Source organism: Asterias amurensis, chromosome 2 (genome assembly GCF_032118995.1).
Source record: "Asterias amurensis chromosome 2, ASM3211899v1".
NCBI lineage: Eukaryota > Metazoa > Echinodermata > Asteroidea > Forcipulatida > Asteriidae > Asterias > Asterias amurensis.
In genome coordinates this window covers 12,902,165-12,916,426 of record NC_092649.1, presented here as the reverse complement: position 1 = coordinate 12,916,426, position 14,262 = coordinate 12,902,165, and the positions used below count along the sequence as shown (strand labels likewise).

At 40.0% G+C, this 14,262-nt stretch overlaps 1 protein-coding gene across 1 annotated transcript; it reads right to left on the bottom strand.

Annotated features, from left to right (window-relative positions):
- Positions 1-65: 65 nt before the first annotated feature.
- Positions 66-14,217, bottom strand: LOC139953785 (uncharacterized). Its single transcript, XM_071953354.1, has 6 exons — positions 13,856-14,217; positions 13,063-13,185; positions 12,040-12,129; positions 10,132-10,476; positions 7,914-8,027; positions 66-6,403 (listed from the first exon to the last, which is right to left on the bottom strand). Exons 2-6 carry the CDS (start codon positions 13,127-13,129, stop codon positions 1,755-1,757), a joined length of 5,265 nt encoding a protein of 1,754 aa, XP_071809455.1. The 5' UTR covers positions 13,130-13,185; positions 13,856-14,217; the 3' UTR covers positions 66-1,754.
- Between the last annotated feature and the right edge of the window lie 45 nt (positions 14,218-14,262).

Sequence of the window (14,262 nt, the reverse complement as noted above, 5' to 3'; positions counted from 1 at the left end):
ATGAATGTACCCCTTGCATAACACGACACGCTACAGGGACGATGAGCATATGCGCTTATTATTACGCACAGAGAACAGCCATCGTCCAATCATTTGCCTCCTTTGACCCCAGTGAGAGCTCTTTTTAAGAGTGTGATGTCACATGCAAGAGGTCTATTGCATTTTAAGTTCTGCATAAGGTTTTCCTTGTATGAGTTTCTTGTCCAATACAACATAAATCTTTAGCAAAATACATGTACAGCAAGAAATCTTACTCAGAACTCCCTTTAAGTTTATGCAGCCATACATATTATTTTGGCAGCATGGAAAACATTTTACAATTCAATAATCTATCAAATCTATTTCAAAGACTAGTTCTAATCATAATATGTTAATTTTTACAAGGGATTGGTTTTGGTCATAATGCAGGAATCTGCACTTTAAGTTGCATATAAAATCATATGTGCATTATTACAAAGGAAGAGTACATGTACATAGTATGAAGATAATCTGGGCAGTAGAATCTGTTTTTAAGCATTGCTTTCAAAGTTTAAATCTGAGAGCAAAATATGGTCCACATTATAAAACAAACACTGTGTGGACTTACACGTGTCCTCACAGTGTTAATCACATAACGAAGGAATGTCCACATAGTGTATGCAACACAAAGCTCTGTGGTGTAGTCAAAGTGCTCCGATTGGCATAGTTTGTTAAGTACATTAAGGATGATTTTTGTTGCCATTGTGGATATACATGAGAAAGCCCAATGTGAGAGTTTGGAACAAAAGGTGGCAGTAGACTTACATGGGGCCATTTTCATAGAGCTGCTTACCAGGAAATATTACTTGACATTTACCTGCCACAAATGATACATATTACATGGTTGGTAACCTTATTCTGGTAAGCATATTGTGTTGTGTTTAGCTACTATTTGTGCTTAAGCATGCTTTATGCAAGCTTAACTTTATTATAACACCCCTTGCAAGTATTCTGCCTGCTCATTGGTTTAGAGCGCGTCACATGACTTGCTTAGTTTTGCCAGACGACGGCCGTGTGATAGAGCGTCGGTTTGCCATGCGCTAGTCCAACAGACTAGCACATGGCGTGCAGTACCCAGACGTCCGTTGCGTATACTGGGATGATAAATTAAGTCTGTAACCACTTCGGATTGCACGACACTACATGCAACACAGTAAGTAAAAGTGTTTGCAATCTGTATTCGCGTCGTCCGTGGATTGTAGCATTCAGGTCTGTAACTTAATAACAACAGTACAGTATTTAGAAATGTTTGGGGTGTTATAAAACAAATATTTGTATACTAGTAGTGCTCAATAGTGTGGCACAGTGAAGATTTGTTTGTACTAAACGGATTGAAGTGGTTATAAATTCTGGTAAGCATATTGTGTTGTGCTTAGCTACTATTTGTGCTTAAGCATGCTTTATGCAAGCTTAACTTTACTAGTAGTGCTCTAAAGTGTGGCACAGTGAAGATATGGTTGTACTAAACTGACGTGGTTATAAATGCATTTGCCTCAAAATAGCACTGTATAGTGAACTATTTGCAGATCATGCAGAGGCAGTTAATTGTGCTCATTTTACAGTCCCTGTCTGATTTAAAGTAGGGATGAGCGAAGCAAAGGAAGATTTAAAGCACTGTCCAAGTAGAGCCTTTTGGCCAAGACAAAAGCGTGGAAAGAGATCAAAAGTAGTTGGAAGAGACAAACACTTACATGTCCTGGTTTGCTTGCTGACTGTTTCCTTTAAACAGCTTGCTCTTATTCAGAATCTTTATGGACGTGTACAGGATGGTTACACTTCACGCAGCCTTTCTTTATTGGATTAAGCTTTGAAACCGGCCCCTTTGCGTTACAGTTGTGACATGGATACTTCTTGAGTTCACAAACATTGTAAGCTTGAACACCATGCTCAATATTGAATCCGATGTAGAACTCCACCTCTGTGTTCAGGTAGTGCTTCCCAAACAGTCCACACTCTTTTGGCACAAACACTGCACTGAGCGAACTCTCAGAGTGCCTGCCTTCACATGGACTCGCAGAGTGCCTGACTTCAGTGCTATCTGTTGTAATGCAGATCCTGCCCAAGAGGGGCATCTTACTTTCTGTGATAACCCCTGTGAATACTTGTAGCTTGGCATGAGCTCTCTCATCTTGCCAAAAGCGTTTCTCTGAATTCCACACACCCAGAGAACTTCTGTGGACTAAACAATCAATACTACATCCATCTACCTTCAACCCAAGCCACTCCCAAGTAAAGGTTCTGTAAGATTCATTCATTTTTGACCTCACTTTCCTCAGTTTGTTAAGGATGCTGTTTGCCTCGGTGAAGTACTTCTTATCGTGTGTGAAAAGGGCAAGCGTAACGTTGACAATAAAGCTATAGTATAATACTGTGGGGGATGAGCGGATAGATAAACTGCAGCATTTTGTTACGTGATGAAGAACCTTTTCTGCAAGTGAGTATACTGTAGACCGTTTGATGTTACGTATCACAAGCATCCAGTCACGCAGGTCAGCACTTATATCGAGACGGATGTTTTTCTTGTATGCATCCCCGAACATTCGTTCATACAGCTCAGTTATGCTATCCACATCTTCTTTTGAAGTAATGTTATTAATAGCCTCGGCTGACCCACGAGCCAGTGGCTTACCTTTTTGGTGTTTCAGTTTATAAACGGCTATTTTACTTCTGATGCCGTCTACACTGTCAGTTCCCTGCCAGTAAGTCAAAGCTGTCTCTGCATCGTCAAATATTGCATGAAACCAGTTCCTACAACAGTTAAAATCATCAGTGACTGGCTTGTCATCTGGGTCTGATGTTATCAGATCCTGGTACTCTCCTAGAAGACTATGTGCTTTGTTAAAGCACTTCTCCAAAAGGTTGATCATGTTTTCCTGTTTTCCTTGTGATTCAAGAAATCCATAGTACCCATTTGGTTTGAAGCGTGTCTGTATGAAGTCGGCAACATGCAGGTACACCTTGATTTCTCCCAAAAAGCCATAACTTACATCCATGCCTTTTTTCCGGTACTGTCTACAGTTGGTGAAATTGTTAATTGCGGAACATGCTTTATTACACAATTCCTGAATGAGGCCTTCTTTGTCAGGACTGCACTTGTACTGTTTGCCACTGCCATGTTTTCCACCACCAATGAGTTGTTTTATTTCTTCATGGTAGAGAATGCCAAAGTTGTGATATATTGTGCAAAGGTTGGCGTCTTGGGAAGATTCACTTTCATTTTTTTGGTCACCTCTATTCTGAGAGTACTTTTCCTCTTTGGCCTTGATTTCGCTGAGCCTGAGATCTTTTGCTTTAGTCAGATGCTGTTCTGCGTGAAGAAAGTTTTGTTTCCAGATATGTAATCTTCCCAAGTGAGACAAGAAAGTGGGATTTGCAGGGAAACACTTCACAAGGTGCTTCATTATGTCCAGTTGGTCAGAGGAGGGGAGATCAAAAAGTAGTCTGGAGAGACTTTCTCGTTTATGGGCAGCCTGTCCAACTTCTTTGTAATCACGATGGATGAACATAACCTGCAAGATGCCCATTATGGACAAGTGTAGACGAGTCGTGCTGGCATATGTCAAAAATTTCATTGCAAAGTCCTTTAGGTTCCTTAGGGCACGACTGCTTAGCCTACGTGTATCATCTTTGTCATAAGCAGGGGTAGAATCAGGGGTCAGAATCTGCTCAAGAATTTCCTGGGCTACAGCATAATGGGTAATTCTCCATGTGCAGCTTTGTTTGTCCTCAATGACAAACTGCTTTCCACTGTGTGTCAAGTCTTCATCGGCTTTGACTATTTCAGTTCTGTTTTTGCCAAACAGGTCTGAAAAGAACTGGCATGGGACTTTCTGATGCCCATAAAAGTATGCTAAAGCCAAGTAGCCAACCGCTTTCTGCCAATTGCTTAGATGGCCATCTCTTGGCAACTCTAGGAATCCGGCAACATATGATCGGAGTCCAGTGTACCCTTCATGATAGACAGTGAGACCAAATTCATATACAAAGTGTCTCTTTCCATCTTTGACATCCTGGGCCATTCTTCTCAATTTTGACTGTGTTCCCACAGAGCATAAATGAGAGAAAACAGCCCGGAAGCGTTCTGCCTCTACACTGTCAACCTCACCTTTGAGCCAAAACCTTTCGCCTTGCTGTGTTTTGTTCCCTATCTCCATTGTGTATCGATGGACACTCAGAATGATAATATGGATTTTCTTGCTGCTTCTCTGAAACAACTCTTTGACGAGTCTAGACTCTTGGCCATCAACGAGGAGAATAACTGGTAGATTAGTACTTTCATACAAGAACTCTAGTCGAGGACAAAGTTCAGATGGGTCAATGGCATCTGCAAAGGCATATGCACAAGGATACCGTGTACGGAATTCCCACAGCATCTGTCGGCTGAGCGTTGTCCCTCCTGCTCCAGGTTCATGGTAAACTTTTACACAAGCTGAAACACCTTTTGTGAGTTGTTTCGTTAGGTAGTCTGTGAGCTTGGTGGACAGTGTTCGCTTTGCATCAGAAGTACCAAGATATTTATCTTCCCAGCTTAATGTTCCCCCTTTCAAAAAGCTCTCTCCATGTTTGATGCCGTCTTGTGTGATGGTAAGATCGTCATAAGACTTGCAGAGTACTTCAAGGTGTTGCTGGAGCCACTGTGCTTTATACTTGTCAACACTTGTATTTTGAGTACTACCCGGGAGCTGGAGACCGAGGACTTGCTGTTTCTTACCATATCTAGGGTCCTCATGCAGCCCACAGCACAATCTGTCCAGGGGCAACTCAATAACCCTTGGAATATCCAAGTGGTTACAGATCTCACAAATCAAACCTCGGTTTTCTTTATCCTCTGGATATTGTGGCATACATATCAGGTATTGGATACCATCGTTGTCAATGTTGAGTAAAGTGCGTTGTAGATGCTTTATGCACTCCTTGTTTCCGTACCAAAGGACAACCACCGTCAGTGGTTTCTTCTCACATCCCTTGTTAAGAAGCTGAAAATAACCATCCAGCCCTTTTTTCACCCGTGTATTCCATGTTCGAGCATTTCCTTCAACAAGACTGTCCTCTCTCTTTCTCAGGCCTCTGACAAATAGCCACAAAGAACAGGCTTCAGACATAGCATGTGGTGGAGGATCACTCCAGGTCTTAAGAGATAACCTTACTTGGTCCTCAGACTCACAGACGGCGAGCAAGCCACTTTCTCGGCTGTCAGGATCAAAATCCCAGACTTGGTCCCACGGGAAATCGGCTAAATCTGCCAAATGAGGTGTTTCATCTGAGCAACGGCTTACTATTAATAAGTAGCTGCGTCTTTCATAGTTCTCCACATCCAACAGCTTCATAAAATCTTCAAAGTCTTCACTTCTTTCACTCATGCTACAATAAGGTGCACCAGCAGTATTAACAGGTGAGCTCAAGAACCATCTATAGATAGAGGATTGATCATATCGAGTGGCACAATGTGTTGTATTCCCCTTTCTGAATAGGATGTCATTTTGAGACCATTTATCCCCCGTCAAACAACTATCTTTAGCATAGCACACTTTCTCAGAGCCCCCACCATCTGCTACATATATTACTCCAAACACCTTATCTGAACTTTCAACCTCGAAATAGAAAAAAGATGGCTTGACAGAGAAACTGGATTCCTTAAACTTAGCTTGATAATTGGCATTAAATAAGGGTTGTGTTATACCAACTAACCTATGTGGGGGAGATGGTTGAGCTTCTACGCCTACAACAATATGTGCAGGACCCTTTCGTGGTGTATTCCATAAGGCCACAACATCCTTGGTAAATAAATTTGAACCAGCTTCTTTAGAAGACATGTACTCTACCTCTGTCCTAAATATAATCGTACTTCCCTCACACTTTACGATTAGATCTTTCAACTGAGCTTCTTCTATCTCCTGATTGAAAGCATTCAATCCTGGAAGTTCACCGTCACTCGACCTGGGATGTTCTCCGTGTTTTTTCGCTCTCGGGCTCTGGGCTAGAACCCATTGGCTTGTAGGTGTGTACATTGACCGCTCAGATGCAGTCTCATACCTGTCCCAATTCTCCAACTCGGATTCACTCTCAGAAAACTGTGGATTCCGCGCTGGATGTACTGCTTGCACATCTTCACCTCCTTCACACGTGTCAGCTTCCACCTCTTGAACGCATTTCTTGAGACTTGGGTCTTCTATTAATTTCAACGATCTACTTTTATTCCTTACAAATGACTCGACTCTTCCGACACCAATGTCCTTAAATGATAAACCCATTTTACCATACTTGCCTCTGTAGCGGTCTGTCAACTCTGTCAGCTCCATCTTAAATTTGAGATTTGCAGAGCTTGGATTAATAATGGAAACCAACAAGGCATCTGCAACACTAACTTTATCAACCGTGTGGACACCTGCAAAAAGGGACAAAGGTTAACTGTAACTTCATTTTGTGAGCCTTCAATTTAGTTTTTTAGGTGTTCGGCCACCAGCCGAACAACTATTGTTATTGTTCTGTTTTTTTTGTTTTTTTTTGTTTTTTTTCTGCGTGTTCTTCTCCTCGAACGTTCTCGCGCAATTTTCGCAAAAACTAAAGCTTGTATGAACCTGAAACTTACCATATATATTGATCTTAATGAGTAGACGAAACAGCAACATTTTTGGAATGATGACGTCATTGATGACGTCATTACGTTCAAAAAAACGCTAAAAATTGGAGAGTTCATATCTTGAGAACTACAAATGCCACACACAAGATATTTGGTGCATATAAAAGGTCTTGTAATTAGCTACAAAAGTCGTGCACAACGTGACCTCATGTGACTTTTACTTCCGGTTGAAACCGGAAGTTCAAAATTTCAAAAGTTCATATCTCAAGAACTATATATCTTATTCGCAAAATTTGAATATCAGTTTGAAGATCAGTTATCCTGCTCAAACTTTTGCACAAACATAATGCCAGTTGAATTTTGCCTTCTGGTCGTAAAAGCGCGCGTTTGTGTTGACCTCCATTCATTACGCGTAGAAACCAGATAGTATCGCCATTCATGTATGTGAATGCTACTATTGTATTGTGGGTGTGTGGGTGTGTGTGCGTGTAGTTCATGTAGGCCTACATTGTATCCATGCTCTACGACAAAACAGCACTGCGTGGCTGTGGGCATTACGGGTTGTGTATACACATGCAGACTCCGTTGAAGGCGCGCGTAATTCAAATTCCACTACGCTGGGATTCGCCTCATCTTTCTTCGTGCGATTTTGAACAAAATGTTAAACTACTATGAACTTGAAACTTATCATAAACATGAACCTTCATGAGTAGATGAACCCGCAACTTTTTTGGAATGATGACGTCATTGATGACGTCATTACGTTAAATAAACGGTAAATAATTGAAAAATTCATATCTTGAGAACCACAAACGCTACGTACAAGATTCTTTCACTACATGAAACCTCTTGTAATGTTCTACAAATGTTGTACACAACGTGACCTCATTTGACCATTCACCCGAACACCCTGAGTTTGTACACAAACTCTCAATTTCTAGTTTTTATTTGTTATCTTTGTTATTTGCATTTCATAGTGCATACATTGTTTGCCGAATACCATTTCATTGGGATAGCTTGTTTTGAAAATTTCAATAAAGCATTTGCAAACCGTCGTATTTCCATGGCTCAAATTTGTACCAAATAAAAAATGTTACCAAATCATGTATGTTCGCATCTCTGTTTAAAGGGAAGGTATACAATTGGATATTACTCTTGACATTTATGGCAATTAAAACGCTTTTTGAGAAACATTTCACTTCAAAGTAATGTGGTTATGTAAATAGATATCAGTTGCCCCTCTTGTCCAACCACACTTTGAATAAAACAGCTTTCTCTCTTGGACTTTAAAATGACGAAACAAAGAGAATCTTACCCTTTCGTTTTACTTGAAGCAATGGTTCCGGACTCCCTTCCAGTTCAATAGTGAGAACTCCCTGATCGTTAACCTCATACTCTAGCTTTGGAGGTACTTTAGGCTTTGCTCCAGCTGAAAATGAGAACAATGAACATATCGTGATGGATTTAGTGAAATAATCTCTCAGAACAAACATGTATTCACTTGTATAATTGACGTGGTTTCAACCACTTTTACATATCTGCTTATTTCCATTTTTTCAAATAATCTTTATATTTTTAAATAATTGTATAAAAAATTGTCTATTTCTAGCCAACTGTTAACGTTTTTATATGGAGCTGGCCAACTGATATAATTGCCTATTGAGGATGATTAAAGTTTTTTAAATTGAATTGAATTGAATCGAGTTGAACAATGTTGACATAGCTAAACAAAACCTTAACGTAGAGCTTGTTAAAATACGTAACTGGCTTCTAGCAAATATAACTGTCAATCAATTTTCCTTAAACAAACTGTATAATTTATTGTGCCAGGCAAAGGAAATATGTGCGCCACGTACCCCTCTGTTTAAATCACATTGCTCTCAACCAACAAAGAGTTAAAGATAAATATTGATGAGAACTTGTCTTGGAAAAACACATCTATTGACCCCTTGCACGCCTGTCACAGGCGGTGACTGTGCCACACTCACCATTTTGGTGGTCAATAGGTTTAACGCTGCATCGCCTAGAATGCTTACTTCACTGAATAACGCACAGTTACATTGCCCACCAGTATGGCGGTTCCAAGATTATTCCGATGATGACGTCAGGTGAATTGGGTCAATAGATAGATGTATTAAGCACCAAAATCTCAAAAAATGTTGGTATTATTAACAGATTGAAATATTTTCTACCACAATTTCTTTTGTTAAGATTATACAATGCATTCATTCTTTCATATAATTTAAATTATACAAAACTATCCTGGGGTCACAATAAGGCGCTATGTACAAACCTTTACTATTGCAAAAGAAAGCATTTGAATTATCACAAAAGCCAACTATCTTTCTCATATTTGGCAAACTTAAGGTGCTCGAATTTAATGACCTGTAACGTCTGAACTTGGGTAAATTCATGTTCAAGAACAATAATATACAGCCTTTTACCCATCAGCCGCTCTTTAATGAAATGTTTAATTTAGCTTCATCGATACATTCTTATGGCAATCGTAAGCATTGTAGGGGGATTTGTACATGTATGTCAACTACTAGAATAGAACTTCCATTCATAAAAACTGTGATTGTGCAACGAGGAACAGAATATTGGAATAGTCTACTCATAAACCTAAAGCAATGTTGTTCTTTTTAATCGGTTATGTGTGTTTGGTCTCAGCTGTATGTACGTCAGTACGAAATAAATATAAATACTGTTCGAAACGTCAAGACCAAACCGGCTCTTTTCAGAGCCACCACTCCTTCAAAAGAGATTTTACCCATATGGTTGTACCCGCAAGTTTACTATTAATATTTATATATAGTTGCTCTTATTCTCCACACCATGCAAAGCTTCAAACACCATTTACAAACTGATAAAATGAGGGCTGCACATCTTAAGAACATAAATTTTCAAAAGAATCGGCATGAACTGTTTCTGTTTACCGACCCATTTTACTCTCAGAAATTGTTTCAGTCAGTGAACTTGTTCCAGCCATCTTCGCCAAAACACACCCATAACTTATTATTGTGCCCTACACTGCGATACTGCGACACTGCACCAGATAATATTGGCATTTTTTTTCTTTTCCTTTTCACAGTGTACTATGAACAAAACAATAAACCTGCTTTTATTTGTCTGTAATGTATATTCCTGCGGATAGTAGTAGACGCTCGGCTACCCAAGGATCTGCAACAATATTCTTAGTCTCGCAAATATTACGTTCACTACAGGCCAACTTGGTCTTAAAGGGTCATATTTCCGGGTTAAACTATTTCCCATCACCACTATGTTTATAATAACAACAGTGGAAATAGTACAGCACAGTTACTTTAATTGGAATCGTATTAACACAATACACCTTTCAATTTACAACAAGTCAACAGATACAACGTAACTGGATGGGACAGCACCAACATTTATTATCCAAAAATTCAATTGTCAGCAGACAAGGCGCACCGCAAGATAAGACGCACCAACGTTTTTGGGGTAAAAAAAGTCAGATAAGACGCATCTTATCCACAGGAAAATTCGGTACTTACTGTCTTTCTGTTTTGGTTTCTTCTTTGTAGCTCCACCAGTATTCACACTCTCCAGCTCTTGACCACTGTCCTCCCAGCAGTGATGTTTCTTAAGGGTTGCCTTCAGAGCTTCGTATTTAGCCTCATCATCTCCAGGCCTGATGCCCTTCCACTTCACCAGTGCCTGATACTTCTGCTCTCTGCTGTCATTCTGATTATCCTTCTCAATCTCACCGATGAGAACATCTACGTTCTTAATAAAGGGGCTGACAAGATCCCGGAAGATCGGTTTCCAATCCTTGACATGAATACATCCTGCTAATTTCTGAAGAAACTGTGTGCTCAATATTTGTGTCTGCGGCCCCCCTAAATGTAAAATAAAAAAAAAAGTATATTTAAAACCCCATAGGCCTTAGGGGCCGTTCACAATTATCAACATTTTCACAAGTGTACAAAGAGTACACTTTTTCAAGACCCCCCCCCCTCCCCCCTAAAAGTGTACGAATAAAATGTTGATTTTTTTTCACACAAGTCTACATATAGATACATTTCCTTGCTATGTACACTGTACATAGTAAATTTTCATGTACGTTGCAGACTACGATGCCGCGCACCGTCTATTATTATGCTGTACCAATCTTGCGCTAGTATCGTCTAATTGCGCAAACCATTCCTGCACTGTTTTTAAATTGCGCAGATAATTCATGCACGATCTCCCAATCTATCGGCATATAGCGCACACTACTCCTGTACTATTGTCAAATTGCGCAAAATATTCATGCTCAAATAGATATGCCAATTGCATAAACCACAAACCATTCCTGCACGATCGGCAGTTACACAAACTATTCTTGCAAGATGGACTGATTGTGCAAACAATTTTGCGCAAATCAATTCAACACGAACAAAACCACTTTAGTGCACGATCGCCGCCCGAACAAATTTCAGATTTGCGTCCGGGTGTTTTTCGATCTCTGATCGGTCTCCTTATACCACGTAAACTTGATTTCAAGTCTGAGAGTGCGGTCATTTCTCTGCATCTCAGCCACGCATAATTCCCCATTAGGTTTGCTACCATGCTCTAACTCGCTCTAATGACGGATGTTTGGCCACGAGAGGGCGCTGTTTTATCCAAAAATATGTCAGGACAACTATTACCGCACGATCACAGACTTGGAACCAAGTCTAAATACCACGCTGTTGTCAAAATGTAGTCAGGATGCCCTGCGACACAGAGAAAAATGCACGCGGAATGCCGTTACGAAATAGCCGACTTCTGGGTACCAGTCGCTGCACACTATTATGGTACACAAAGGTAGGTGATGCAGTGTACTGAACAGTGGTTTGTGTTCGTCTCTAGTGTTTTTCGAAATGTTTTGCCCGGGCGCGATATTTTTTGTCCGGGCGGACGACGAGTTTGTCCAGGCGCAGCATTTTTGTCCGGGCGCATTTGATATTTTTGTCCGGGCGCAGCGCCCTGGCCAAAAAAAAACGATCGACATTAAAAATATTTTATAAAGCGTACGGCAGGCATAAACCCCCTCCCCCCCCAGCGTACGGTTTGTACGCTCGTGAAAATGTTGATAATTGTGAACGGCCCCTTATAGAGGTCAATATCTACAAAATATTCACTCTTTGCACAGATTTGCCATAATCGTAAAGAGCCTTGACAGATGCTATACAATACAAATTTGTGTGTGTATGTGTTTAGATGAAAGTGTCTTGAACAATGCAGAGTTCTCAAATGTTTCTTTTTACTACTGTCCCCAATTCGAGGCAAACAGCTGTCTGTGCAAAGGGCAAATATCAAGGTTTTAGTGTGGACAGTTGATATAATTTCCCCTTGCCAACATCAACTGTCCACACTGAAACCATGAAATTGAGCAAACAATTAATCTTAAACCTCAAGTCTTATCATATTTTAAGTACCTGATTGGTAAACATCACTACTAGATCTTCCTCCAATGGTGGATCCATCATCCGAACTTGCACTGCTTTCTGGTGACAGTAAAGGTGCACCTGTGAAAAATATTGAGTTTCCCATTAAATCCTCAAACATGGCACCTCTTTGGTCCGATCACACAAGGCCAAATTTTGGTGAGACACTGCTCTAGAAATGCAAGGGTCATGGGTTCAAATCCCACCCGAGTAATATGCCTGTGATATTTTTTCTCGGGACTCTGGAAAGTACCGAGGATATACAGTGCTAACACACATCGGTGTTAAACACCAAAATTAATAAGGCCCAGTTTGTCGGCTACCTTGAGTAACCCAAAGGTCAAGTTGGTGTAGTGGTGTCTTTTCTCACCTTCCACCTCTTTAACCCCAGTTTGACTTCCAACAGGGCAGTATGTGGATGGGTTTTCGGTCCACATCTGATTTCATGGGTTTTCCCTGGAAAAAAATTCTTTACAAGTGGTTTTTCCCCCCACATCTAAAAACTAAATCATTCTTCCTTTTGTTTTCTATCATACTGGTTTCTTGGCTCGTACATTGTATAGTGTTTGTAAACAGTATACAACTTAGAGGATTTGGGTACTTTTTGTAACACAAAACACAGATTTACATTAAACTTACACAGTTTGAAGACAATGATGGTAGAAGGCTTCCCTTAAAATATTACTTGCTGGGGTGCTGTAGTTTTTGAGATATGAGTAAAACCATGTCACAATAATAACGAGTAAAGACACTTTCTTACTAAAATACTTTTCGTCTCACTCAGACAAACAACATTTTTGTGACTTGTTTTACTAATTTCTCAAAAACTACAGCACCTCAACAAGTGATATCTTCAAACTATGTAAGAATGTAATCTATGGATATCCTGCTTTGTGTCCTACAAAAAAGTACCCAAACCTTTAAAAGTTGTTCTTTATTTTCAGAGAATATTTTGCTTCACCACCAGAGTTTATAAAACAAACAAATAATACATGAACATCTTTTATTTGTTACCTTTATGTGGAGGTTTTTGACTTCTTCGAACTGTTGTCCACCCTTCCTCCCTACTGTGATTACTCATTGCTCTCAGTTTTGATGTTGTTGTAGTTCCTTGTTTTTGTTTCACTTAAGGCATGCCTGTGCAATAAAGTGTGATTAAGACATACAGTTATTTTAGTCCTGAACGCAACAATTACTCAGACAAAATGGGGGGGGGGGGTTACATCTAAATAAAAAAGGGGGGGGGCAATAAAAGAGAAAACAAAGTACTACAACACGACTGATGACAACATAAAGCCACCAACAATCCAGGTTTGCCAGGAGTCAGGACTGACAAAAGTGCCTCTACAGTCATCAAAAAGTCCAACTTGAAAGAGCGAACAAAACAAGCAAGCAATCAAACACCCCAACACACTAATTTATTAGAAACAAACAAACAAACAAACATGCAAACTAGACAAGACCCAAACATTAGGAACTACACAAAAACAAAACTACAACAAGAAAGAAAAACACTGTTTTTTACAAAACTGACAGAAAGAAAAGGATCTTGCAGTGGGAATGTACCGCAATTTTTAGTTTGCCATTAAAAATGTTGAAACTATCACATGGAGGAAGGCTATCACCAGTTACCACTTGACAAGTTGTAAACCGAGTTTGATTTTGAAAAGAGAAAATACAACTGTTCTTGGACTTGGTTGTTTTTTTCTATGAATTTAAAATAGAAGTAGACCTATAGTATACTGGCAGTTTACTCACTCAAGGAAAAGGCAACCTAGGTAGGTAGGCCTTGCTCTATGATTATTACCTTCCGATGTCTTTTCTCTGGCTCTGTGTTGTGTGTAATGCCACTGTCAAGCTGTGACTACTGTCAGGCGGACTGCATGGAGTTGACTGGATCGAAGTGGAAGCAACAGGGGTTTCAGTTTTACACAGTGCATGTCAACCAACCCACCGTATCCGTAGGCCCCTACCCCTCTTCTGAATCAGAATCTGATCAACGAACCTATCAACCATTAATAAGTACTATACTAGAAACCCATTTCCTTCACCAATCTATATTCTGCTGATGCTGTCATAAAACTGTTGCGACAGAGTGGTAAAATTGGCGGAGAGGGAAATTCCAAGATTGCCTTACAGTTTTTACACAATCAATGGTTCAAGTCTAAGCTCGAGGTTGTTATTCTTTTGCATCTGCCACGAAAAACGCCCCCA